This window comes from Sarcophilus harrisii, chromosome 1 (genome assembly GCF_902635505.1).
Source record: "Sarcophilus harrisii chromosome 1, mSarHar1.11, whole genome shotgun sequence".
Taxonomy (NCBI): Eukaryota; Metazoa; Chordata; class Mammalia; order Dasyuromorphia; family Dasyuridae; genus Sarcophilus; species Sarcophilus harrisii.
Genome location: NC_045426.1, coordinates 686,625,282 through 686,652,558, shown reverse-complemented (window position 1 = coordinate 686,652,558; position 27,277 = coordinate 686,625,282). Strand labels below are relative to the sequence as shown.

General features: G+C 47.4%; 2 protein-coding genes across 2 annotated transcripts in view; one reads left to right on the top strand and one right to left on the bottom strand.

Annotated features, from left to right (window-relative positions):
- SETD1B (SET domain containing 1B, histone lysine methyltransferase) overlaps window positions 1-4,430 on the top strand; it is a 30,840-nt gene extending 26,410 nt beyond the window's left edge. Inside the window, 3 exon segments of the mRNA XM_031948508.1 lie at window positions 418-537; window positions 652-789; window positions 1,046-4,430. Coding sequence (XP_031804368.1) covers window positions 418-537; window positions 652-789; window positions 1,046-1,219 — 432 coding nt within the window. The 3' untranslated portion in view covers window positions 1,220-4,430.
- Window positions 4,431-10,201: 5,771 nt separating this feature from the next.
- Window positions 10,202-26,560, bottom strand: HPD (4-hydroxyphenylpyruvate dioxygenase). The gene is made up of 14 exons (XM_031948529.1): window positions 26,464-26,560; window positions 26,300-26,326; window positions 24,487-24,549; window positions 23,990-24,094; window positions 20,746-20,788; window positions 20,429-20,511; window positions 17,963-18,052; window positions 17,030-17,133; window positions 15,567-15,644; window positions 13,177-13,339; window positions 12,018-12,089; window positions 11,512-11,634; window positions 10,612-10,728; window positions 10,202-10,419 (listed from the first exon to the last, which is right to left on the bottom strand). Exons 1-14 carry the CDS (start codon window positions 26,464-26,466, stop codon window positions 10,309-10,311), a joined length of 1,182 nt encoding a protein of 393 aa, XP_031804389.1. The 5' UTR covers window positions 26,467-26,560; the 3' UTR covers window positions 10,202-10,308.
- Window positions 26,561-27,277: the final 717 nt, after the last annotated feature.

Below are 27,277 nucleotides of genomic sequence, written 5' to 3'. Positions count from 1 at the left end.
TGCCATGTTCAGTGAATGGTTCTCTGCACCTCCGTTTCCCTATTATTTTTGCTGAGGCAGTTGAGGTTAAATGACTTGCCCAGGTTCACACAACTAGGACGTATGAAGTGTCTGAGATTGAATTTGAACTCGGGTCCTCCTGACTCCAGGGTCAATGGTCTGTCCACTGTACCATCCAGCTGCCCCTCAGTATGGTTGTGGCTCCTGCTCAGTTCTCTACTAGCTCTTACCTCCTGATGTCCAACAAGCTTTTACTGTCCAGATAGATCACAAGCCCATTTATTAAGCACCTGCTGTGTGCCAGACACTATCCTGGACACTGGGCGGAGCAAAGACAAAAAAGTGAAATCATCCCTTCCCCCAAGGACCTTGGGTTCTCCTTACCCTAAATGACTCCACTTCTGCTCTTCTGCCCAGTTCCGGAAGAAGAAGCTGAAATTCTGCAAGAGCCACATCCATGACTGGGGCCTTTTTGCCATGGAGCCCATTGCAGCTGACGAAATGGTCATCGAGTACGTGGGGCAGAACATCCGGCAGGTAGGAGCCGGCGGCAGCCACGGGCCCCTCCCGGGGGGGGTGGGCGGACGGCGGGGGTCGGCTCTGGGGGTCGGCCGCCTCTACTTCCCTTGACCTTCCCTCCATCCCCACCAGGTCATCGCCGACATGCGGGAGAAGCGTTACGAGGACGAGGGCATTGGGAGCAGCTACATGTTCCGGGTCGACCACGACACAATCATCGACGCTACAAAGTGTGGCAACTTTGCCAGGTTCATCAACCACAGCTGTAATGTAAGTGGCTGGGGTCGGAGGCCATCCCATCAGTCAGCCCCCCAGACGAGGTTTTAGAACAGAATTGAGCTGGGAGTTGGGGGGGGGGGGTTCCCTCGAACCACCTAAGTTCTCCTTGAAAAGCCAGACAGAGACCCCCATTTAAATCATCCCCTTCTGTGCCTCAGTTCCCTCATCAGTTTTAAATCAGCAGGGTGGCCCTGGGGTCCCCCCGGGGTTCTGATAACCCTCTGCCCCGGGCCTCTCCACCCCACAGCCAAACTGCTACGCCAAGGTCATCACCGTGGAGTCCCAGAAGAAGATCGTCATCTACTCCAAGCAACATATCAACGTCAATGAAGAAATCACCTACGATTACAAATTCCCCATCGAGGATGTCAAGATCCCCTGTCTGTGTGGCTCGGAAAACTGCCGGGGGACTCTCAACTAGGACGCCAGGGAGCTGGGCGCGCTTTGCCAAAAAAGGGAGAAAGGGAAAAGATGGAAGCTCCCGTCAGCCCCGCCCAATCCAGCGAGACGCCTCGGGTCCAAGCTCCTCCGCGCCCGGCTCTCCCCAGCCCACCCTCAGGTGCTGTCCCTTTCCCCAGGCCCGGCTCGTGGCCAGCCCGACACTACCCGCCTTCCTGAAGCTTCCTCTCTACCTCCTCCCCTTCTCCTCCTCTTCCTCCTACTTGTGGGAAAAGTTGCTCCCTCTCTCTCTCTCTGATTTTTTAATGATTTTTTTAAGAGTTTTTACACAGACATATCCCCTCTCCCACAAATGCTGCTACATTTTTTTTCCTCCTCCTCAAAAAAACAAGGATAAAGACAGTTTTTCACCATTCAAATGTGGAGCCAGAGATGGAGGGAGAAATATTATGCTTTTTGGAAGAGAGATGAGGGTAGAGTTTGGAGGAGGAGGAGGAACAGGGATTTAGGGGGAGGCTTGGGCGCCAAGACAGTAGCTGTTGGCTCCCCGTCCCTCGCTGTATATTTTGGGAGCCTTCCCTTCTCTTCCCCCCCACCGATGTTTCTTAGACCCTGCCCTGCCTTTCAGGCCTAGGTGAACCTGGGGATGCCGTAGGAGGGAGCAGGGAGAGGGGCGAGGCCGCGGGCTCCCCTCCGAGGGCGTCTGCTCAGGTTTGCCTAGGAGGCCCTTGGTGGTTAGGCCCTGATGGGGATGCCCTGCAGCCTTCGCTTCTCAGGACCCTAGATGCTCTCCGCCTCAGTCTTAGGGAGCCAGCGGTCAGTCTCCTGCCCGCTCCCCACCTGAATATCTTTTCCTTTTTCTTTCCCCACCCCAAGCCCTCTCCTCTTCTCCCCGCTGCTCCTCCATCTGCTGGGATGGCCTTCAGTGCCCGCTCCATCCTCCTCTCCCGCACTAGGTCCGAGCTGGGGACCTGCAGCTATTCTTGGGAGGCTGGGGAGGGGCTGGTCTGCTTGGCTTTCTCCCCCTTCCTCTTTCTTTCTCAATCTGTCTTCCTTCCCTGGTGCTGGGGAGCCGGGCAGGTGCTATGTAAAGGTCGGGCAGTGGGCCAGAGCTGGGCGCGGGGGCCACCTTCGGAGACCATGTTCCTTGCCCTCGCCTCCACCTCCGGCCCATGGCCGCCCCTGGGAGTTAGCAGGGGGCACGCCTGGTTCTCTCAAATGTTTACTTTCTCATTCAGATGCCAGCAAGAAGGGGGCGAGAGCGAGCGGTCAGGGTGAGGAAGGGCACCAAGCCCTCACCCGAGCCACGGCCCGCCCCCAGATAGCCAGCCGCCAGGGCAGGGCCCTTTAGGTGCTGTGTAGTTTATTCCCCAAGAGCCCGGGGAAGGGGCTGGGCAGTGCTTGGCTCGCCCGGGCCGGACCCTTCCCTGGGAGGCCGGATGGAAACCCAGGGGAGAAGAGGCCGGAGGGCTACTCCCCCAGGCTAACGTGCTTCCTACCCTCTGCCCCGCTCCCGTAGCTCTTCTTCCTTTCTCTGCCATTACGGGTTGTCTTTTAGGATCGGTGTTTCTCTTTCAGAAGAGACGCCTCAAAACTTTCATCTGCTCTCTGCTGGGATCCCTGGGCCCAGGGACACCATTGGGCTTCCCTCACCTCACTCTGTCCATCCGTCCGTCAGTCCGTCCATCTATCCTACTTACCGCTAGCCTGTCCGCTTCCCTGTCTGTCCCCAGGGTGGACCAGGGAGAGACGGGGAACCCATCTTGAAAATATTTATATTGAAAAAAAAAAAAATGCAAAGAGTTTCATTTTCTCCCCTGAGGAAGGAAAAAGAAAATGATTTTTTAAAGGTTGGACAGAAGTCTCCAGTAGCTTTCAGTAGGTGTGTCCCCGTCCCCTTCACCCCCCAAAACTTGTAAGATTCATTTCAACGCTTTTTGTGTATAGAACAGGAAGGACTAAAAGGACACATAAAAAAAAGCCACAAGCATTTTGGAGTTCAAAATCAACGCATCATCTGTACAGAGACCACTGGGGTGACCTTCTCTTGGGAACATTGTTTCTTGTAGAAACACGTGGGAAAAAAAAAAAATTTTTTTTTTGAGGATTTCTTTGTACTTAGGGGGGGAAAAGCCCCGATAAACCCAACAACAGGGAAAAAAAAAACAAAAAAAAAAAAGTGAGCTTGTAAATACTTTATGAAAAAAAAAAAAAGGAACTTATTATAATTTGGACTCGTTTTTAGCAAGATGACAGCTTTCCCTCCGAGCCGCCTGCTGAAGCCCCAGCTCACGCGAGGAGCCGCTAGCATCTCTCTCTCAGCTTGTGTCAAGCTTCTTACTGTGTAAATTCTGTACAAAAGAACTTGGGTTTGGTTTTGTTTGGGGCTTTGGGGTTTTTGTTTTGTTTGGATTTTTTTTTTTTTTTTTGGTTCTTTGTGTGTGTGTGTGTGTGTGTGCGCGTGCTTGTGCGTGCGTGAGTGAGCGAGTGAGTGAGTGTCCAATTAGACAAAATTAGCATCATCGAAATGGAGGGGAAAATGCAGGCCAGCCCAAGGCCTTTCCTTTTCATTTTGGATTCAGGCCTTGTCTGCCAACTTAAATGTGCAAGAGAGGAAAAAAAAAAAGAATATATATATTTATTTCACAGAAGGAAGACATGTACAGTATGGAGAAGGGTCTATTTAAGCAAGTTTTGGATCCCCAACTCCCACAAGAGATGGTTCTCTCCCAGACTTCAGATTGGGACAAGCACTAAGGGAGAAAGGGGAGGGCAGAAGATGCTTTAGATGGGACCCCTCCCCCAGACCCCTCACTTCCCTTTCAGCAAGTTGTTTCCCGGGTGAGAGCATGGGAGGGCTCCTCCGTCAGAGGTGAGGAGACGGTTTGCAATAACTAAGAAAATGCAGTTGTTTTTTAGTTGGATTTGATTTGAGAAATTCTTTGCTTTGAAGATTTCTGCCTCGAGGTTTTCTTTTTCTTTCTTTTGGTTTTCTTTCCCCCTCTCTCCCCCCCTTTAAAAAAAAAAAAAAGGCAGTTGAGTTTTTGGGCCATTTTGTGCATCTAGACCCCGCCCTCTGTACGTCACCTGTTTTTGAAGAGAAATGTTTCTGTTGTGGGTGCATCTTGCTGTAAATACTTGTTCATATTTTTGTGAATTCAATACTATGTACCATTGTATTATAGTAACTTTTATAAAGCAAACCCTAAATATACTGACTTTTCTTACAGAAATCTGACCTCTCTGGCCTTCTTCAGTCCAGGGCTCCCAGAGCAGGCGAAGGGTGGGGTGAGGGCTCCCTATGAGCCCATGAGGAGACCGGCCCCCTCCAGGGGGGGGGAGATGTGAGTGGTCAGGAGCAGCAAAGGTGGCTGAACTAAGGGGAGGATCATATGTCACAAGTACAGGATGAGATCATATCAGGCTTTCTCCTTCCCCACTCCAAAACAAAAATAAAAAAGATCTGGGGGTCTTAATGGAGTACAGGTTCAATTCAATTGACAGCACCTGCTGATTAATTAGTGTCTGCCTTCTAGAGCTTTTTATTCTACTGGATATGGGAAATGAACACACACGAGAGATGGAGTAAGCTGCCAGGGAGCCAGGAGTGTGAGAATCAAGTACTTCCTGTAGAAAGGGACAATGGAAGCCAGCTTTAAATGGAGTTTGGAGATCAAATGTCACAAGTCATATATTGGGTCCCTTACTTTGAGATATGCATGTGAGTGCATGTGAATGATAGCTATTATATGGCCCTTGGCCATAGTGATCGGGTTTGATCTGTTATTATCCCCATTTTACAGATGGATAAACTGAGGTGCAGAGAGCAAAGACTTGCCCATCTCGGGCAGGATTTGGATTTAGGTCTTTACCAACTGCATATCCACTTTGCTTCTCAGGCCACTGTGATAGCGGCGTTTTTAAGCTGGAGAGAGAGACTACATCCAGATAGTGAAGGATTTTAAATACCAAACAGAATTTGTATTTTATCTTCGAGGCGGCTGGGAGTCACGGAACCCTCTGGAGCAGGGGAGATACACGATTAGATCTCTGCTCCCGAAGTGTTGTTTGGGCGGCCGGATGGGAGGGAGGAGTGAAGTGGGAAGAGGGATGGATGTTTGCACTAGAGTTTATAATGAATCAACAATCTGATATGACAGCTCTCTTAGCCTGCATTAAAGGAAGTGAGGTGTTCAAACCATCAGGGCCGTCAAACATGATTCTGGGCCAGCACGTTGCAGCCGAGCTAGAGCACCAGTTCTCCAAGTAGGGCCTGGGGGTCCCCGAGACCTTTTCAGGGTGGCCATGAGGTTAAAAAAAAAAAAAAAAAAAAAAAGACATTTTAACTCCTAGTTTGGTAAATATTGATAAATCTGTAACCCACATAAACAAAAGCTTTGGGGGAGTCAATCTTTTTGTTTTTGAAGCAATCGGAGCTGTGACTAGCTCAGGGTCACAGATGATGTCTGAGGCTACATTTGAACCCAGTTCTCCCCAATTCCAGGCCCAGTGCTCTAAGATCGGTGCTGTCACTAGCTGCCTTTTTTTAAGAATATAAAAGCACCCTGAGATACTGGAGATAATTGGAGGAGGGAGAGGAAGATGATGAGGCTAACTGAAGATAACTGAAGACAAGACAAAGAACTAATGTCACCTCAGGAGCTCCCATGGAGGGATGCACGAAAGCCATCTCCAATTGAAGGATGGCTACGTAAGTGAGGGATTCACTTCATTCTGTCTGGGCCAGGAGACCAGGACTTGGGGAAAGGCAAAGTTCAGAGACACAGACTTAAGGGGAAACTGTGCTAACATTAGTTGTCCAAGTAAGTAGAATGGGCTAATTATGATATACCATAAAAAATCTGTACATAACATAGCTCTGAAGACTACCATAAGGCACACTATGGCAAAGGATGTCCAAGGAATCCTCTGCCTTTGAGAGTAGTGCTTCATTTGGAATTGGAAGACTCAGTTCAAGTTCTCGTCCTTCCTAACGGACCTGGGTGATATTGGGCAAAATCACTTTTCCAGCCTGTTATCTCTAAAATAAAGAGTTGAACTTGACCTCTAGAGTTCCTTCCAACTCTACATCTCTGAACCTAATTAATAAATACAAGTCAAGTCAACCAGCATGTATTAAGCGCCTATGGTATACCAGACTTTTAAACTAACGTAATGGCGAGTTGAAGTAGGGGAAGGGACATCATGAGGCAACAGAAATTATGCCGGATATGGCTCAGGGGATGTTGATTTCAATCTGTGGCCCACTATTTGATACTTGGGTGACCTTGGGTAAAAAATGGCACTTCTTCAGTTTTCTCAAACGCAAAATAAACTAGATGCTGGTAGATCTATGCTAATTTGTAATTATTTTAAAAATGTATAATCATTTCAAACACATCTGAGTCTCTGTGACCCCTTTTGGGAGTTTCTTGCCAGAGATACTAAAAGGCTTTACCGCTTCCCCAGCTCACTTTATAAACAGATGCAGGGTCACACAGTTAGGAAGCGTTTGAGGCTGGATTTGAACTCCAGGGTTCTCCTGACTTCAGGAGGGATCTTAAAAGGAAAAGGGGAGGCAGTGATTTGAAGAGTGAGGGAAGGAAGGAGTAGGTTCCAGCTGTGGGAGACAGTTTATGCAAAGCCATGTAGGTGGGAGATGATCCACACACTAGAAACAGTTGGCTAGTGTGACTAAAATATGTGGTTCACGAAGGAGGAGAGTGAGTAAATAATCTTGGAAAGCCTAACTCTAGTCGGCTGAGCAAAGTCAAGAAGAGTTTGAATTCTGTCCCACTGGCAATAGGCAGGAATCATGGGAATGATCCAATCAGAAAGGGGCTGTGGGAATGAATGCTCATTGATTGACTGAACACCCGCCTTTTAGAGACAAAAGTGGAATTTCAAATGGAAGTGACTAGTTCTATTATTACTACACAGTAAACAAATTGGATTAGAACTTGGGTTCTTTGACTTCTAATCCAAGGCTCTTGCCACAATACAACTATCACCTTGCTTCTTTGGCCCAAGAGGCAACTTCTAGCATCATGGGAAGGAAGACCATACTTGGGTCTGCTCCACTTCTAAAGACTGGACAAAAGAAATGGGCTCACATTTCTACACTGGGGAGACTGACAGGGGTCAGTCTCTGGATTTGGCTGTTGAGGGAATGGATGGAATCCATCTTTTTTTTTTTCTTCTCTCTCCCTTTTTTTTTTTTTTTTTTTTTTGTTGAGGCAATTGGGATTAAGTGACTTGCCCAGGGTCACACAGCTAGGAAATGTCTTTTTTTTTTTTTTTAAATAGAAAATCCACTCTGCTCAGAATGGTCTTTGCTAGAGGCAGGGGTTGGGATGGATTATTCCTAGAATCTCCTGAGTGTGGAACAGCTGGGGTTGAACTTGAATTCCAGTAATTGGCTCATTTTCCCAACTCTCTTCCCTTCTATTACCTCCCATCTCCTCTGTATGTATGTTATACATTAATTAGTATCTAATTAATACCTAATTACTTACGTCTCCCTCATTAGTAGCTTACTGAGCTACTTGGAGGTAAGAACTGCCTTCCCTTGCATCTCCAGCATTTAGCCCAATGTCTGATACACAATAGGGGCTTAATAAATGCTTATAGATAACTTCTTAGAGAGAACAGGACTCTAGAGTTTGGGAATTTTTGAATCTCCCCAGTCAGGAGCAGTTTTAGCCTCAGTCTTTCCCAGTCCATCTCCCCATCCCATCTACAATGGGAGTTTTGTAAGTCAGATTTTGTTGAGCTCTAAGCTTCTCAAAGGCATCTCACTGGCTACGCTCTGAGAGCCACCCAGGCCCTCCAAACTTTGCCTGTGGCTCCTCCTATTTTCATACTAGGAAAGTCTGAAACAAAGCCGACCTCACCCAGATTTGTTTGCAAAGGCTTTGTAACCGGAATGAAAGCTTCAGGATTTCTTACAAACTGGTAGGGGTCGCCGCCTTTGACCGATCAAGCCACCTACCGAGCAGGACTCCAACGCCCGGGTTCTACCCACTGGGCTACCCAGCGCATGGTTCATTAGAAAGAATGCTTTTTTTTTTTTTTTTGTTAAGTTCACTGTTCATTCACACTGACTTCCTCCTCACCTTTCCAAAAAGGCTTATCACTTGTAACAAGAAAGTCCACTAAAGCCAAACCAATGGACATATTGGTAATATCTAATAATGCGTGCCCCATTCTGCACCTCTAGTCCACCACCTTTATCCAGGGAAAGGATGCTTATTTATCATCTGATTTAGGAAGATGTGTTGTAAATGCTGCTGCTTGTTCTTTTTTTTTCCTTCCCCTGAGACAATTAGGGTTAAGTGACTTGCCCAGGGTCACACATCTAGGAAGTCTTAAGTGTCTGAGACCAGATTTAAGCTCAGGTCTTCTTGATTTCAGGGCTGGTGCTCTATCCACTGCACTACCTAGCTACTCTCATAAATGCTTCTTGAGAAAAATCGAATGGATTTGGAGCCTGGGGACCTGAGTGCAAATTCTACCTTGTTACTTGCTACCTATAATTGGGACTAATAACAGCTCAAGAGAACTGATAACTTCTCAACATGAGCATTTACTCATTAGGTATTCAGATACTCATTTTGTAGCAAAAGCTACAAATCAAGACTTTATTTTATTGATTGTTGAAATTTAAAAAGTAATGGAGAAAATGTTTAGAATACAAATGAAACTGAAAAGAACCCTGTGTTTGTTTTCCCAGAGTTGATCAGTAAACATTTCCCTGCACTCCCCTTCCTCTTGTTACTTTAGGAGTGTCTCTTTACTGTGAAAATGCCTCCCACCACTTCTTTTTTTTTTTTTTAACAGACATAGGGAGCACTATTATAAGGTGGGATCCAATTCCCTTATCGGCTAGTTTTCGCTAAAATAATCTTTTTTTTTTTTTCCTCCTATTTTCTGATGCTTACAACTTGTAATGGACTCCCTTGGGCAAATCATACAACCTCAATTTCCTCATCTGTAAAATGGAATAGTCTCTCAGGTCTTTTCCCTCAGAGGAAAAGGAATTGATGGAACTGAAAAACAGAAGATGTCAATCTTTTTTTTCCAGAAGAAAAGTCACTTTTACCCTATGGCTCAAGTTTATTATTTTATTTTGCTGAGATAATTGGGGTTAAGTGACTTGCCCAGGGTCAAGCAGCCAGGACGTGTTAAGTGTCTGAGGCCAGATTTGAACCCGGGTCCTCCTGACTTCAGGGCTGCCGCGGTATCCACTGCGCCCCCTAGCGGCCCCACATTTTGCGTTTTAAGCCTGTCCCCTCCCCCTCCTTGACATTCTCTGCTCTAAGTTCCCCTCCAGCTCTGACATTCCACGTTCTAAGGCTGTTCTCCTGCTCGTCCTTTCTCTGGATCCGATAGATGACCTTTAGCATTTACAGAACAGCAACACTCGGTATCGGGAGGCCCTTTTTTTTTCCCCTGAGGCAGCTGGGGTTAAGTGACTTGGCCAGGTTAGGCGTTAAGTGTCTGAGGCTGGATTTGAACCCGGGTCCTCCCGACTTCGGCGCTGCCCCGCCGCCTCTCTTTACTGATTTTTCATTGGCGAGGCTTCAGAAGGTGATGGAGAAAGCGTTAGTCGTGCTAGCTGAATGTAAAAGCGTGCCTTGCGTGCCTTACGTAAGCCAGAGCTGCCCGCAAGGCCCTCCCTCTACGTCTAACTCCTGCGGACTCGCTGTGTGTAGTCCCGCGGGCATCGATGGAGGCCGGGCGGGGGGGGGGAGTTTCTGGTTTCGCGGAACACGTTGTTGCTCCTCCGGGGTGGGAGCACCTGAGGGGGCGCCCCTGCCCTGCTATGGCTGCCGGTCCTCAGACGCTTTCCCTCCTCCCGCCTTGTCCGAGGCTGACCTCTAGCGGCTCGGGGGCGCCCCTGCACCGCCGGGCCCATCCCCTTTCCCAGCCCGCGCCGCTTCCGGCGGCCCTCCGGGCCGGCGCGGGGCGCAGCTCGCGCAAAAGCAGACTCGGGGCGCGGCCGTCCCACGCTCTAATGCACTTTATTGCCTCCCCGACCCCGGCCGGCTCTCGGAGGGGAGGCCGGGCGCAGGGCACGCGGCCAAAGTCCCTGCCCTCGGCGCCCCCTCCCTACATGGCAATGCCCACGCCGTTGGGGGCGAGGTCCGTGAGGTTGCCCCGAACGCTCTGCTCCTCCTCGAACGCTTTGAAGAGCGCGTTGAAGTTGCCCGCACCGAAGCCCTGGAGGGATGGGGAGGGGGGGAGGAGAGAGAAAGGAGGAAGTTGTCAGCGGGGGAGTCCGAGACCGAGACGCCCCGCCCCCTTCTGGCCCCGCCCACTTCCCGCCCCCTCTCCTCCCTTGACCAATCCCTTCTCGACTCCTTTGTCTTCTCCCAGCCCCTTATCCCCGACTCCTCCCTTCCCTCCGATCACCTGGTGATTGTGACGCTGAATCACCTCCAGGAACACCGTGGGCCGGTCCTGCACGGGCTTGGTGAAAATCTGCAGCAAGTATCCTTTCTCGTCGTAATCTACGAGGATCTTCAGTTCCTGCTCCGGGACAGACGAGGGGGGAGGAGACGGGGGCGCTGCTGGGAATCCCGCGCCTCCGCGAGCGCGGGGCCGGAGCCGGGGTCCTAGCCTTCTGTTAGCGGCCGCCCGGCACCCCCCTTGGAGTTCCCAGAAAGCCCCTTCCCCAGACTGGCTGCAGAGGCTTCCCCGAGAATGGCCCCTTATCCAGCAGCTGGGAGGGGCCCTGCGCCCTGGGAGCCTCAGGAGGGAGATGCTGAATCCCGGGACCCTCCTGGCAGAAGGAGCGCGGGGTGGGATTCCCTGACAGCCCCTCCCATAAGGGGGGGGACAAGGGGCGCCCCGGTGGTCCTTAGTGGGGTCACCTACAGCGCATCAGTTACAAAGGAGAGTGGAGGGGGAGTCATGGTGCGTGGGAAATTTCCAGCGGGCCTTCCTGTCTCCGAGGGAGAGCATCTTAGCTCTAAGAGCTGGAAGCGACCGCTTAGGCCAGAAATCAATCCCCTCATTTTACAGACCAGGAAACTGAGGCCCAGAGAGCGTAACGTTTCTTGCCCAAGGCCCCAGCTCTGGCCAGTGTCAGCTGGGATTCGAACCCCCACTTTTCTTGTTTCCAAGCCTCGTGAGCCACAACATCCCAGAGCTGACCCCCGGGGAGCCTCCTCGTGGCCGCTGTGCCCCAAACCATTGGCCCTGTTAGCGCTGCCATTGTTCCCAGAAGCAAACTGCCCACGAGGGCTCCGAGCCAGAGAAGTGGGTAGAGGGAAGGCGATGGAAAGCCCAGAGGGGAAGAGACGTCTTTACCTCCAGCTTGTCTATGTTCTCCTTCACTTGCATCTTGGCAGCCTTGAGCCCCTCCCGGAGCTGCTTGTAGTAGGTGGCAGGCGCGCTCAGGAACTCCATGCCTCGAGCCTTCAGGTGGGTGATCTGCCCGGGGGAGCTTGCCATTAGGGACCCAGCCTCACCTCACCTCTCCCTCCCTCCGCCAAGCCCATGGCCACAACAAAACGGCCAGGGCATGGCCCAGAGCCAGAGGAGGAGAAGTCCCTGGCTGCAAGGACTCTTTGGCCATCCAGCTCAGTTTCCTCACTTTCCACATCATGAAGGCGTGAGGGAAATGACCAAAATGACATAAAGTGTCAAGATTTGAACCCTCGCCCAAACACCCTAAACTCCCATCCTCTCCCGGGGAGCCCCAGCCAACTATACCACTCATCCGCCCCCAGCAGCCACATCTGCCCCGAAATCCCTCTCCAATCTCACCGGAGCATTAATAGAGGGGAGAGCGGGCTGAGCAGCTCCCCACTTACCGCAGAGATGATATCAGGGGTCGACATGGCAATGTGCTGCACCCCAGCCCCACCATAATAGTCCACATATTCCTGCAAAGGGATAAAAAGTCAGAGTCTTAACTAGACTGAGGCAACCGGGGCTTTCCCCCAGAGGCGCTGACTTCTAGAGGGGCAAACTTCTCTTCTGGGTCCCTGAATTTCACTTTGTAGCTCTCTGCTCACCTGTGCCTCAGGGCTGATAAAATGGGTGATAAAATGCCCCCCACCCTCAGGTTCTCACTGTCAAGGCACTGAATCTGTAGATGAACATCCTCTCTCTCCCCCCTCCAGCTGTTTTCTTTGAATCTCTGAAAGATTTCTTAGCCATAGCTCTCTCCAAGATCTAGATGTCCTGCCCATACTAATAAACTGACATTCACCCACGGCTTTAAAGTTTGTATAAGGCTTTGCAGACATTGTCTAATTTCAGCAGTCCTGTGAGAGGTCAGTACTGAGAGGGACATTATTATACCCAGTTCAGAGAAGAAGAAACTGAGACTCAGTGAGGTGAAGAGATGGGCTTATAATTATAGTTAGCAAGTGTCAGATGTAGAATTTCAATCCAGACCTTCCTGGTTCTGTCTCCTAGTCCCAGACTCTAAAATCTGTACCCCTTATATACCGAGGGCCCTGCTGGGATCAGCTGCCAAAGTTGTCTTGGTCTTGCTCAAGGCATTGGCCCATCTGCTTGTTAAACATTGCTTCCATCACTCTAACTTTCAGGTTTGCAGAATGCTTCTCTGATCTCAGCAGTGACCCTGTGAGGTGCTATCATCCCCAGCTAAAAGATGAGAAACTGGGAGGGGGGGGAGCTAGGGGACACAGTGGATAGAGCACCAGCCACGGAATGAGGATGACCAGAGTTCAAATCCTTCCTCAGACCCACTTTGACCAGTCTGTGTTTCAGTTTCCTCACCTGCAAAATGGGAGGTCTTACCAGATCTAAGTCTTAAGATCCTGTGACTGAATGGGTCACACACTTAAGTGTCTGAGCCAGGATTTGAATCCAGACCTACCCAACTCTGGATCTACCGCTGGGGCCAATGGTATCACGTGCTTGCCTCTCCCCCCTCCCTTCAGCCTCTCGGGCTGACTCCTACACACTGTTCTTGGGATGGGTAGGGGGACTGGGCAGTACCTGAATCTGCGACTTCTTCCTGCCCATGGCAGGCTCGTTGATGGGCATCTTGATGGTCTCTTCATAATTGGCCATCACGATGGACCGCAAGGAGCTGAACTCGGTGTGGACTTGCTTGTCATCCACTGACCAGAAGCGATGAAACAGAAGGTTCTTCTTGTACCTGGGAAAACCACCAAATCCAGACCACAACTCAGGTTCTTGAGCAGTCAAGTATTGTTGAGGGGCCAGAGGGATAACTAGCACTTTTAATGCCCAGGGAGAGTTCTCCACATATTGAATGGCTTGCCATCTGGGGGAGGGGGTGGGTGGAAGGAGGGGAAAATTTGGAACATGAGACTATGCAAGGGTCAGTGTTGAAAAATTCCCCATGCATATGTTTTGAAAATAAAAAAGTTTTCCAAAGTCAAGAGGACCCGATTCAAATCTGGCCTCAGACACTTAATACTTCCTGTCTCTGTGACCCTGGGCAAGTCACTCAACCCCAATTGCCTCAGTAAAAAAATAAAATAAAATAAAAAGCTTTCATTTGAAAAAAAAAAAAAAAGTTCTCCAATGAGGTTTAATGGAAAAATCATTTGGGATATAGGACGGGACAGGAAGAGACCTTGAGATCTCACCCCTTATCCAGAAGATAGTCATCCTGAAACAATGAGCTCCTATGGGCAAACGGTATGGGCTAGCCCAAGCCTGAAGCTGGGAGATCCTACTGGGCAGGACCAGAATGGGCGAGCTCACCTGGTCCAAGGCTCCTATCAGGGAAATGGTACCACCTGGTGGCTTCCTATTTTAGCTCATTGTTCTTGCTAGCTAGGTGCCTAAATTCAGTTGTTTCCATGCAGCTGAAGGATTGTAAGAGTTATCATCATTCTCAAAATGAGTTTAGCAGGGCCCCCTAAATCTTGCCATCCTGTGGCAAAGGCTCGGTCATCTCCCCCTAGTTAAGGTTTAGAGGGGACTAGTTACTGATCCTGAACATCTACAGAAGAGGATTTTTAGAAGCTGGAAGGTCCCTCAGAGTATGGAAGGTCAGAGCTGGAAGGAGCCCTGGAACAGAATTCAGAATTCAGAACCAAGGAAGTCTTAGGACAGGGAACGTCTGAGCTGGGAGGGGTCTTAGAACAGGGAATGTCAGAAGAGGGAGAAGCCTTAGAATATGGACTATTGGAGCTTGAAGAAATTGTAGAAAGAGGGAGATGAGAGTCCCATTGCCCCCTGTCCTGGTCAGATCACATCAGGACAAATGTTGGATGCTCCATTCTAGGTGGTCACATTTTGGGAAGGACATAGACAAGCCGCAAAGTATTTAGATAATGAAGAACCAATTTCTTCAACTGTTGACGTCCATCTGCTCCCACTGGTATGACTTGAGTCACTTGACCTACTTTGGTGAGTCAGTTTCTTTATAAAATGAGGGGACCCCTGAAGTCCCCTCTGAACCTAAATCTAGACTTCTTCAGTTAACCGATGAGGAAATTAAGGTCCAGAGAGATTACCTGAGTAGTTCAAAGTCATTGGAGTCAGTTGCAAAGTCAGTTTGAACCCGGGCCTCCTGCTCCATATACAGTGTTCTTTCTACCGTACCAGCTCACAAGTACCTCATCCTGCCAACCTTCTCTGATTTGCTTTTAAATGTTCCATTCCCCATGTCTTTTCAGCCCTGCCACCTTTGAGGCTATTCTCAGGTTATTGCTGTGGGGAGATAGGATTCATTTCCCCAGTTGGATTGTAAGTCTCCAAGGGTAGAGAAAATCTTTCCTTCTGGCTGCCCTCCTAGAGCACCTCGGCTCCAGCTGTCTTTATATAAGGGATTCTGATGTCATATTAGTTTGACTGAGTGACTGTTCTGTTGGTCCTGCCGCTGGCATTCTGAGAGATGCTAAGTGGAACATAGGTCTTGCCTGAAGAACCAGAGAGAGCTAGGGGCTTTAAGGGGCTGGAGGGGGGTCAAGGCTTCTAAGAGGATGGGGGAATCTCCATTTCCAGGCACAAGGCTCTGCACACAGTAGGCACTCACATTATTTAGTTAATGTTCAGATAAGTGGAGGAGTGGACAGATAGGTGGCTAAGTGGCTGGCTGGGCAGACATTTAACGGATGGATGGGTAGATGGAGGAGTAAGTGAATGGATATTCACAAGTTGATGGATGGGTGGGTGAGTAGATAGATTAGCAGAGAGATGGAGGAGTAGATTTAGAGATACATGGGCTAGCAGAGAAGTGGAAAGATGGAGGAATGGATGGATAGCTAACACTCCTATGGACTTCTACTTTTTCCACTTAAAATCTAGAAAAGATGGGCTTGGAACAAAGGTTGAAGTTGTAGGTCTCTGCAAAGGTCATTGCTACAGATGACAGAGAGTCCGGGTTCCCAAACTACTCAGCTACTCACCATTCTGCTGCTGTCACCATCTCCTGGTCAGGCTGATTCCCCACAACATGGTCAATCATAGCCAATTTACAGTCTGGACTGGAAGAGAAAGGGAAATATGAGGGGCAGGGAGGGGGTCCCCAGTCCATAGCCTTGGGAATCAGGAAACCTAGAATGTCGGAATTGGCAGGGACCTTAGAAATCATGTGGCTCAATCCCTTCATTTTATCAATGGGGAAACTGAGGCCCAGATATTTCAATTCAATGAGTATTTATTCAATTGACCTCTGGACTTCCAGAGATCGGTCTCTGTTCCTCTCAGGTGATTCTACTCAGCTCCTGGGCTAGAGCTTCCTTGTTTAGAGAATGAATGAGTTTGATTTTATCTCAGTCCCTCCCCCTAGACACCCCTAAACACCCAAAGCTGTTCCATCCCATCCAGTTATCCAGTGAGATACCAGGGCTTGCTAGAGCATGGCCATCTTCCCTGCTACCCACTTGTATATGCCTATGTTGTACCATAGGGTGCCAAGTACTGATCCCAGAGTCAGAAAAAATCACCCAGAGTTCAAATCAACCCTCAGACACTCCCTACTTATGTGACCTAGCAAGTCATTCAAATCTGCCTCAGTTTCCTCATTTGTAAAATGGGCCAGAGAAGTCCATGGCAAACCACTCTAATCACTTTGCCAAGAAAATCCCAAATGGGGTCAAGTGACTGAAATTACTGACCACTGAAATCCCTCCCACCCCCACCCCCCTTTCCTTTTTCCCTTGAACTAAATCATTTCCCTTCTTTGGCCTTTTTCCTCAGTTATAAAACAAGAGAATTGGACCAGGAGTCTCTGAGGTTCCTTCTGATTCTAGACCCATCAATGAGTCAGGATTTGTCCATCCCGGTCAGGGAGGAGAGCTAGCAAAGGCCAAGTTGAAAAAAACTTTAGGAGTATGTTACGGCCCCTTTGGGACTCTTTCCCAGTCATGTTTTTAAGTAAATAAAATAAAACACATAGGATGACAATGAAAACCAATTATCCTTTCCACACTGCTGAGATTAGGAGTGTGGCACCGCAGTAATCTGGAAAATCTGAATAGAGTTTTTTTGGCCAAGAAAACTCTGAATTATTACTTGACTGACAGATAAAATATATTGACATTTTATAGTATTGTACACCGATTTGATGCATTTCTGAGTTTCTAAACTTTTGCTGTCTATCACATGCCGGCCTTCAAGTTTCATCTGCAGCTTCCGCAAACTTCCTAAAAATTCCCATTTAATTTCTTATGTCAACCCAAGATATACTAAAACTGCAATGGAGAAAGTCATGATGTGGAAGGGAAAACTATATATTGAAATAATTATAAGAATAGGGGGGAAAAAGTTTATAGGTTCCAGATTAAGATCCTTGCTTTTCACTTGGACCCTTTGTAAGGAAGAATCTTGGGCCTGGAGGGGTGGGGCAGGCAAGGAGAAAAGCACTCACAGTTTGGGGAGCAAAGGGTCCAGGAATCGAGGGGTCTCAAAGCCGGGCAGGAAAGGTCCAGTGTAATTCAATTTCTCCACCAGGGTGTGGGTGGTGTCTCCGTACTGTGGACACAGGAACACCCCCCCCATCCCCAATGGATTTAAACCCTTTGAAAGAAGTGACCCTGATTTCCCTAACACTTTGACCTGGGACCTCCTTTCTCCTCCTTGTCCCCACTTTTGACTTGACAGATTCAGGGAAGGAAGGTGGTGCTGGGTACCCACCCAGCCTCCCACCCCTTTGTGTTATGGTTAATGGGAGGAGATGTTCACATTTACCCTTGAAAACAGAATAAACTGGAGTGAGCAGTAGGTGAGATTGAAGTCAGACTTTAAGGAGAACTTTTTTATAAAATGATAAAAACTTTCTATCTGTAAGACAGAATTTTAGTGCTAGGGATATATGACACAAAAGTCACCCTTGTTTGAGAGAAAAGTAGAAACCCCTAAATTCTCTGATGATAGACAAGAAAAACAGAACAGTAAAGCAGGAGTTTTATCTGGAAGAATATAATCTCAAGAACAAGGATTATTTTACTTTTGGACCTGAATTCTAAAGTGCCGGGCATATAGTAGGTGTTTAATCAATGCTTGTTAACTGATTTCATATAAATGCTTGATTGTTATTTCACTCGATGCTGTAGGACTATAAGTTCTGTCACCCCTCTAAGTTTGCCACACTGGGACAAAGGTCCAGTTGTCCTACCCTCGCTAACAGTTCTGATTGAGGTCCTGGAATAGGGGTAAATGAGAGAATTGGGTACTAATGCTATATCCCCCAGCATCCTGATGGATTGAGAATTGTGAGGAGAGAGGAGAGGGATTTCTAATGGGGGTCACAGGGTACAGGAAGGGTCTGATTGCCCAGTGGGCAGAGTCTGCATATACTCACCGTCTGCAGTATGGCAAATTTCACCCTTCCAAACTTGTCCTGTTCTATCCATGGCTCCTTCACAATAACTGCACCTCGCTCCCGGGCTTTCTGAATTGGAGAATACAAGGCTCATCTTGAGAACCTGGCTCCCTCCTGGCCCATAAACTGGCCTGGTACTAGCTTGGGTAGCTCACTAGGCTCAGGACCACTTTCCTGGGCCAGAGTGGAGACCCCATAATCCTGCCAGTCCACACAATGAACTTCCTGGGAATGGCATCTTCTCCCCCTCCCTCAACATAGCCCTACCCGGGACCCCTCCCGGACAAGGGAAAGAGGTCCAATCCAGGGGAAAAAAAGAGGGATGGGGAATAAAATACTAAAATAAATGGGAATATGAAAATAAAATAAGCAAATGCTTATAACTTAAATTTATAACATTAATTACCTACCAAGAACCTTACAGATGATATTTGAGCTTGATGATTGCGTGGTAGGATAAGTATGGGGGAAGAGGGTGGGACAGGTAGGCTGGGGGGACTGACCTAATGATTTCATTGGTAAGAGAAATTCCCTCCAGGAGAAACTCTATCTACCATTGGAGAGTGCCACTTTCTCTGACACTTGTGGTCTTTATATGTGACGTTTTATTTTTTCTCCAATTGCACATTAAAACAATTTTTTTAAAATGTTGATTTCCAAATCCTGTCCCTCCTTCCTTTTCTCCCCCTCCTCCTTCCTGAGATGTAATATATCCCATATAGAAACTTGCAGTCTTTTGAGAATTACCAAATTGTTGAATCTTTTATTAACTCTGAGTCAAATATAAAATTCAATTTTGTATTCAAAGCCTTTCAGAGGCTGGATCCTTTCTACCTTTCCAAAATTGTAACCCTTGACTCCCCTCCATGGACTGGAGGACCCAAAGACACTGGTGTTCTTTCTGTTCTTCCCACAAGACTCCATCTCTCACCTTCGCACCTTTGAACTGATTGGTTAGAATGTTTTTCCTCTTCCTCTCCGCCATCCTGGCTTCCTTCCAAGACTCAGCTCAAATCTTATCATTTATAGGAGGTTTTTCTTCATCTCTCTTTAATGCTAATGCCCTTCCTCTGAATTTTCTATCTACTCTGTTTATATCTTTTGTTATTCAGTCATTTTTCAGTCATGTCTGACTCTTCATGACCCCATTTGAGATTTTCTTGGCAAAGATACTGGTGTAGTTTGCCATTTCCTTCTCCATCTTATTTTGCAGATGGGCAAACTGTGCCACCTAGCTGTCTCTGTCTATATCTTAGAAGTCCCTAATTGTTTGCATGCTGTCTCCTCCATTAGAATGTGAGTTCCTTGAGGACATTTTGTCTTTTGCCTTTCTCTCTATCGCTAGAACTTAGAACACCACACTTAGTAATTGACTGTTGATTTAGTAACTGGGGCATTGAAAAGTTGTTCCAGAATTACACAGCCAGCATATGTCAAAGGCCAGAAGCCAAACTTGAACCCAGACTTTCTGACTCTATCCCCTGTGCCACAGTGTGAATGCCACATATTATTGTTCTCATTTTACAGATGAAGAGATTGAGGTTTAGGAATTTCAGATGTCTTGCTGAGACTCATACACCTGTAGGACCATAAGTTCTGCCAGCACCCTCTAAGTTTGCCACACTGGGACAAAGCTCCAGTTGTCCTACCCTAGTTAACAGTTCTGGTTGAGATTATTGGGTACTAATGCCACATCCCTCAACATTCTGAAGGATTGAGAATTATAGGGTCAGAGGCCTTCCTAAGAAGTCTAGTATTATAGCAGTAAAACACCCAGATTGGTATAGCCTTCATTCAGGGTCCAAATGAATGAAGAAAGAATACTGCTTTTGACATGGAAGGATCTGGGTTCTATCACTTACTATCTTTGTAATGTTGACAGGCAATTTCTTGGTTCTCAGTTTCTTCTGTAAAATCAGAGGATTGGACTCAATGGACTTTAAGATTCTATGATTAGTTATTTGATTTCTCTAGACCTCAGTTTCTTCTTTTATAAAATGAGAAGGAGAAAGGCCTCTACATTTTCCTGCATTGTTAGCTCAGTGACCTTCTGCAGGTGAAAGTGTCAATCAATCAATCCGTCTACCTACATCAAGCACTTTTTTCCAAGCATGGTAATAAGTCTTGGGGTTGTAAAGAAAGGCAGAAACAGGGGCAGCTAGATGGTGCAATGGATAGAGCACTGGCTCTAGAATCAAGGGGACCTGAATTCAAATCTGGGCTCAGACACTTAACACTTACTAGCTATGTGATCCTGGTCAAGTCAATTCCAATTACCTCACCAAAAAAAAAAAAAAAGGTAAAAACATCTCTACCCTCAAGGCTCTTACATTTTAATGGAAAAAAGAAACATGTAAAGAACTCTATACGTGTATGCTCCATAGAATCTGAGTTGGCCTAGGAGAGAGTGAAAGGGTCCCCACTTCCCCACCCTCTCTCACTCACCTGAACAATGTAGTCACAGTCTTCCACCTCAAAGGAGATGTCTTTCACCCCATCGCCATGTTTTACCAGGTGGTCACCCATCTCTGTGCAAGGAGAGGGAGAGAGCATCCAGACTCCTCAGCCTCATGATCCTGGGTCTCCTGGAGTTCAGCCTCCTCCCTCAATTCTCAGCACCCCCCTCCCCCACATCATCCCTCTCCCCCCAAGGACTCTTTCCTTCCCTCTTCCCCCCCTCCCCCCCCAGTTTCCAAGGAATACCTTCACTTGGGAAGGTCTCAGTCTCTGAACCCAGGACAAGGACAATGGGACTCCCTTACCTTTGTTTCCAGGGTTGAGAGGTGAGGAGAAGATGAATATGATCTAGACCAAGGAAGAGAGAAAACAACAGTGTGGCTTATCAGACCTAATCTTCCCTCACTGCCAAATGGACATCAGAAGATACAAGTGGAGCTCCAACAACATCATTTCCCCTCTTCCCCAGGGACTATGGGCAAACACCCCTCCCCCAATAGCCATCCAGAAGCTCTTCTCCCCAAATTTTGGTCTTCCCTCTGGGAATATCTAACCATCTAAAACCCTAAACTATCTAAAACTCAATTGCCTTAGGTCTATATCAGGAGACGGAGGAGAGTTACAGGGTGCCATGAGAAATTATCCCAGTCTAGTGAGACAGATTCAACATTTTGAAGCACCTACAACATGCTAGGAACTGTAGCTAGGAACTCTAGGCTCTAGCTATACAAATACAAAAAAAAACATTTGGCTCAGGAGTTTATTTAATGCTGGGAGGGGATGTATGTGTTGGTAATGGTGATGGTGTTAGTGAAGGTGATGGTGATGGTATTGATTTTGGTGATAGTAATGGTGTTAGTGATGGTGATTGTGTTGATATTGGTGATGATGATGGTGTAGATGTTGGTGATGATGGTGTTGATCTTGGTAATGGTGATAGTAATGGTGATGGTATTGATTTTGGTGATGATGATAGGGTGATGGTGTTAGTGATGATTTTAGTGATGGTAGTGGTGATAATGTTGTTAGCAACAGTGTTGATGTGAATGTTGATATTGGTGTTGGTAACAGGTTATACCCTTAGTTTAAGACTAAACCTGAGTTTAGTCTTAAAGGAAACTGTTGTTATTGTTGTTTGTCCTTCATTCTTGAAGAGGACCATGACTTCAGGAAGGTTATGACATGATTTGCAAGTGAATTGGATTTAAGTGAGGGAGGCCTGTGCAAAGTCACCACCTTCACTTTGTCTTCTAGCTTCATTGGAGTCCAGTGGTTAGTCACAGGTCAGGAGCACTGGCGATGGCCCTGAATGCAGTGAGAGACCTTGGTCTTTTTAAGGTAAGGTCTTTAACGGGTCTCAATTTGACTTGACTGAGGCAATGCCCATTTAGTGATTAAGGCTAGGTAAGAAATGAGGCAAAAAATGGCTAATTTATCTGGTTAAAAAATAAAATAAAATCAATCTGGAAGGGGAAGAACCTGAGAGTCCTCACCAAGACAGAAACCATTGCTGTTTACATTCACTCTGAGCCAATAAGGACCCAAACAATGATCAAGTGGGACTTGGCTAGGGAGCTATTGGTCAATCAGGGAGATCAAGGAATTCCAAGAATTCCCTATACTATACCATGACGCTGTATTATCAGAAATTCAATCCCTGGAATTGTAAGATAAATAAATTTAAATGCAAAATATATTCAAAGTAAATAAATAATTTCTGGAAGAAGGTGGAACGCAAACAGGAGGTTCAGAAAAGGATGATGGGAGGAAGAAGCACCTGAGCTGAGCCTTAAAGGAAACAAGAAATTCCAAAAAATGAGGAGAGAGAACTTCAAGCATGGGAGACAGCCTTGGCAAAGGAACTGAGGCAGGAAATGAATTCAATGAATGCACATTTATTAAGCTCCTTTTGTATGCTACTCCTTCTGTTAGGTACTAGGAATATCAGTATAAAAATGACATTCTACAGAGAGACAGACAGAGACAATGACATTCTAACACAACATGTACAAAGATAAGCTTATATAAGGTATCAAGCCTGAAGTCAGGAAAATCTGAATTCAAATGTGGCCCCAGACACTTCTTAATTGTGTGACCCTGGGCAAGTCATCTGCCTTCTGTTTGCCTCACTTTCCTCATCTGTAAAATGAGGACAATAATAGTATTTAACTTTCTTGCTTGTGAGAATCAAATGACATAGTAATTATAAATCATATATGGTTGCTGCTATGTAAATGTTTATTATTATTATTAATTTATAAAGTAAGTATCAAGTGATTGGTGAGGAAACTAGCAAATGGAAAAATTAGGAAAAGCCCCTTCAAGAAGAAGGTCATATGTCCTGTATGTGGAAGACCTGTCTGGATGAAATGCAGAATGCTACTGGGAGTGGGGATAATAATTGAATAAAATGAATAATGAATAAATTGAAACTTCCCAGTCTGGAAAGTTAGGGTCAAGGAGGTTGTGAAAGGCTTTAAAATTAAACAGAGGAATCTGTATTTAATCCTAGAGGCCAGAAGGAGTCACTTGGAGCCTCTTGGGCAAGAGGATAGCATGGTTAGATTTAAGGAAATTATTCTCATAGCTGAGGAGAGAATCCATAGAGAGACCGGAGGCAGGAAGACCAATTAGGAAGCCACTGTACTAGTCTAGGGCCCAAACTAGGGAGGTGGTCATGGGACTGGCGAGAAGGGACCGATGTTGGAGGAATAACAAGATTTGGCAACCCGTTGGCTGTGGGAGTGGGAGGTGGGGAAGAGGGAAGAGTTGAGGGTGGTTCCAAGTTTTCAAGTCTGGATAACTGGAAGGATGCTGCTGCCCCCTCCAAAGAAACAGGAAGTATGAAGGAGGGATAGTAGGGTTAGAAAGAAAGGTCATGAGTTCCATTTGGACGTGCAGAGTTAGAGAGCATCAAGGTGGTGCTGTCTATCAGAGCATTTGAAATACAGGTGATTGAATCAAAGGGAAGAGAAGAGACACACACACACACATACACACAGAGAGAAGGGCAGAAATCTCAAGATGGCACCAGGGTTGCCCACATGCACAGTTGGCATCTTGATAATTGAAAGGAGCTAATATCCAGGGAAGATGATAAGGGTCAGATTTCAGAGACAAGCCAGGAAGAGGAGGTGAGTTTGAACCTTAAAGTACAGTTGTCCATGAAGAGGCAGAACGTGTCAAACGGTCATAGGTTTAAAGCTTGACCGGGACCTTAGAAACCATCTGATAAACTGTCAGCTTCCTGAGGGCAGGAACCCTTTCAGTTTTGTCCTTGTAGCTCCAGAACTTAGTACGGTGCCTGGCATACAATAGGGGCTTAATAAAAGCTCCTTGCCCAACTGATGGATCTACTCCAACCGCCTCATTTTGTTTGTTCCCCTAATAGCCTACCTTTCACAACACATTTACATTACCTTTGTTATAAGAACATTCTCATTATGGAAAATGAGGTTCTGAGGGAGGAGAGCTGCAGCCACAGGGGGCAGGGGTGAGGTTGGGACCCAGGGGCCCAAGAGCCCCCCGGACAGCTCAGAGAGCACCCACCTTGCCTTGCTTCACCACGTGGGATGCCACCTCTCTGGAGCCGGTCTCCAGACCCCGGTAGGCCAAGGGGGAGAAGCCCATCTTGTTACAGTAGAAAGAAGCTGCCTGAAGGGAGGGACAAGGTGATCAGAGCCCAAGGCCAGGGCAGACATCAGGGCCCCCACTGCAGAGACCCCCAGAGACACCCTTCCCTTTTCCTTAAGGCAGCTCTGCTCAGTGATCTCTGTTTTGGGTCCTCAGAAGAGCTGGGCGGGGCAGGGGGCAGCTCTGACCCTGGCAGATAAACTGCCCAAATCTGCGTCTTATTGCATAAGTCGTCCCCCTTCCCTCCCCCAGCCTGGACACCTCCACGTGTCTGCTCCTCCTTCCCAGGAACCTATCAGGAGCCTGACAAGAGACCTGCCCTTTGCTCCCTGGGCCAAGGTAGTTCCCTCTCGTGTTCTCTCCCAGCTCCCCTTCTCCTGGGGGCCTCCCCCCCCCCCCCAGCTCATACCGACCTGTTTGGCATTTCCAACCCAGAAGGTGATTGAGTGGAAGTGAAGGAAACGGCCTCTGGGGGGCTGCATGGGAAGAAGAGCAGAGGGTCAGAATTCAGGGGGTTCCCAAGAGCTCCGTGAGGGGCATTTGGCCCTGGGCAGGCCAGGGAGAAGAGAACTTGGCTCGAAGCACTCCAGTTCCAGAACGCGAGCAGCCCAGCCCTTTCTTTCTTACAAGCGAAAACTTAGCTGGCCAGTTGGCCCCCTAGACTGGCCCTGGAGAAGGGAAGGCCCGAATTCAAATCTCTTTGGACACTTATTAGCTGGGTGACTCTGGGTAAGTCCATGGACTCTTTCTGTCTTGGTTTCTGCATCTGTAAAATAAGCATCATAATAACACCCATCTTCCAGGGCTGTTGTGGGGATCCAAGGAAATACTATTGGTAAAGTACTTTGTTATCCTTAAATCCCGATAAATATAAATGTTATATTGACATATAATTACTTATATATAAATATAAATGCTATATTTATATATAATTACATATAAATGTTAGCAAAGCAAATGTTCTTCTCCTTAAATCCCTACAAATATAAATATTATATATAATTACTCATCTATAAATATATAACTACATACATCTAAACATAAATGTATATAAATGCTCTATAAATGTTAGCAAAGTACTTTGTTATCCCTAAATCCCTATAAATATACATCTTATATATAATTACATAGACATAAATAATTATAAATGCTATATAAATGTTAGCTATTATTATTAAGTAGCCTTTGTGAGGGCACAGTGAGTTAATTGAAAAGGGCCAGGAGTAGAACCCAGAACTCGTGGCCTCGTGTTCACTGCCTTTTCCATTAGACTAAGTAGTTTCTTCTTGGGAACTGCAGCTCCTCTGGGGGGGTCATGGCGGGAAAGAATGAGCCGGATGGGGTTAGGGAAGCCAGAAGGTAGAACAGCAGCCCCCGTTCTAGGTGCCCATTAAGAGGTCCAGGAGAAAAAATATGCCAGGGTCAAAGTCAGAAGGAATCTGGGTGCGAATCTTGCCTCATACACTAGCTATGAAACCTTCCAGCTCTACTCAGAAACATACCAGCCAGGAGCTCGTGGGTAAATTCATTCACCTCTCTGAGTAAAACAGAGAAACCCGCCCGCTTCCCTTTCAGGGCTGTTGGCAATAAAGGCAAATTCTAGTACCCAGTCTGCTATACCCACTCCGTTGTTATTATTATTAATTTACAAAATAAGTACCCACTCTATTCCTCCATAGAGGATTACAGCCAAGGAGGATTAGGGTTAGTTTAGTTAAAAGAGACCTTTGAAAAGTGAAGATTATGAGGTGGTAAAGTCCTATTGGTCAGGGAGGCTGGACAAGGTTTTTGAGGAGAGGAAGCCAGTTTTCTAGGGGTATGGGTGGCAGGGAGGCTCTGTCCACAGGCAGGGGCATGGGGCTTTCTACAGAATAGGTCGCATTAGGCAAAGCATTGGATCAGAAGGGAGAGGAGCTGGCTCTGCTCTCTGGGGGTCTTCTCTGGACCTCAGTCTCATCATCTATGAAAAAGGGACAGAGCCTGGATGACCTTTAGGGGTCATACATCTTACTTGCCCCTCTCTGGTTTGCTGGAGTTCTGTCTTCTCCCTTTCCATCCAGCTTACCCACGGACTCCCCCGCTTCCTTCATGATAACTCCAGCCCTGCTTTCTCTGGGAGCCCAGGCTGGCAGAGTTCTGCCCGGCTGACTGGTGTGTGAAATGCCCCCAGGCAGTCCCACCAGGAACTGGGGCTCCCCCTCCCCGCCTTTCCCAGCTCTTCCTTACCTTCTCTCCTCGGTCTGTGTAAGTTGTCTAAGGGAGAAAGAAACACTCAGTCAGCCTCAATAGCCTCCCTCCAACGACCCTCTCCCAATCCCTCCTTTGGGGGCCTTGGGGCTCCGGGCAGAGCCCACCCCCCACCCCGGGCAGCCGGCCCTGGAGGCAGTCACCATGATCAGGAGCAGGGCTGGCTGTCAGTCTGCACACTGGGACTCTCCCCTCCCAAAGGCTCGAGCTGAGGAGGGAGGAAGCCCGAGGGGTTTTAAGCAGAGGTGCTCCTCCCCTGGTCCGCCCCCCTCCACCCAGTTGGGTTAGCTTTGGACAGCATGTCCAAGCCCCAGGGTCCAGCGACAGTTTGTCGTCATTCACAGGGCCCAGGGTTGGGAGGTCTGGGTGGCCAGGCCAAGAGAGGTGTGACTGGGACAAGACCAAGGCAGCCAGAAACCTTGGTCCCGTGACCCCGCGAGCATCGAACACAGCTGCCTCCAACCCATCCAACTGGATCAGGGAAAAAGAGAGATCTGGTAGCTCAACATCCCACTTCCTTCCCTCCTTTTCCTCCCTGGGCTAAACACTTCCAATGTCATCTCCCACTGACCCTTACATTCATCCTAGGCGCAATGACATAAGTTTTCTCATTTTCCAGTGGAGGAATTGAAGTCAGACAGGTAAGTGCTACCCAGGATCCCTCAGCTTAATAAGTCTCATTTAGGCTGAATTTGAATCCAAGGCTCTACACCCAGAGAGATCGATCACTAACATCCCAATGAGAGAGATAACATTGATGAGATTACTATTTTTAAAAGTTTGAGTCCTTTTCTTTCATCCCTTCATCTCTCACCTTGAGATCATAAGCAATCTGATATAGGTTATACACATACAATTTTATAAAATATTTTTCCGTATCAGTCAGACCTACAGTTTGGAAAAATCCCTTTGACAACTAAATGGAGACTGGATTGGGATGGATAGAATCTTGAGACA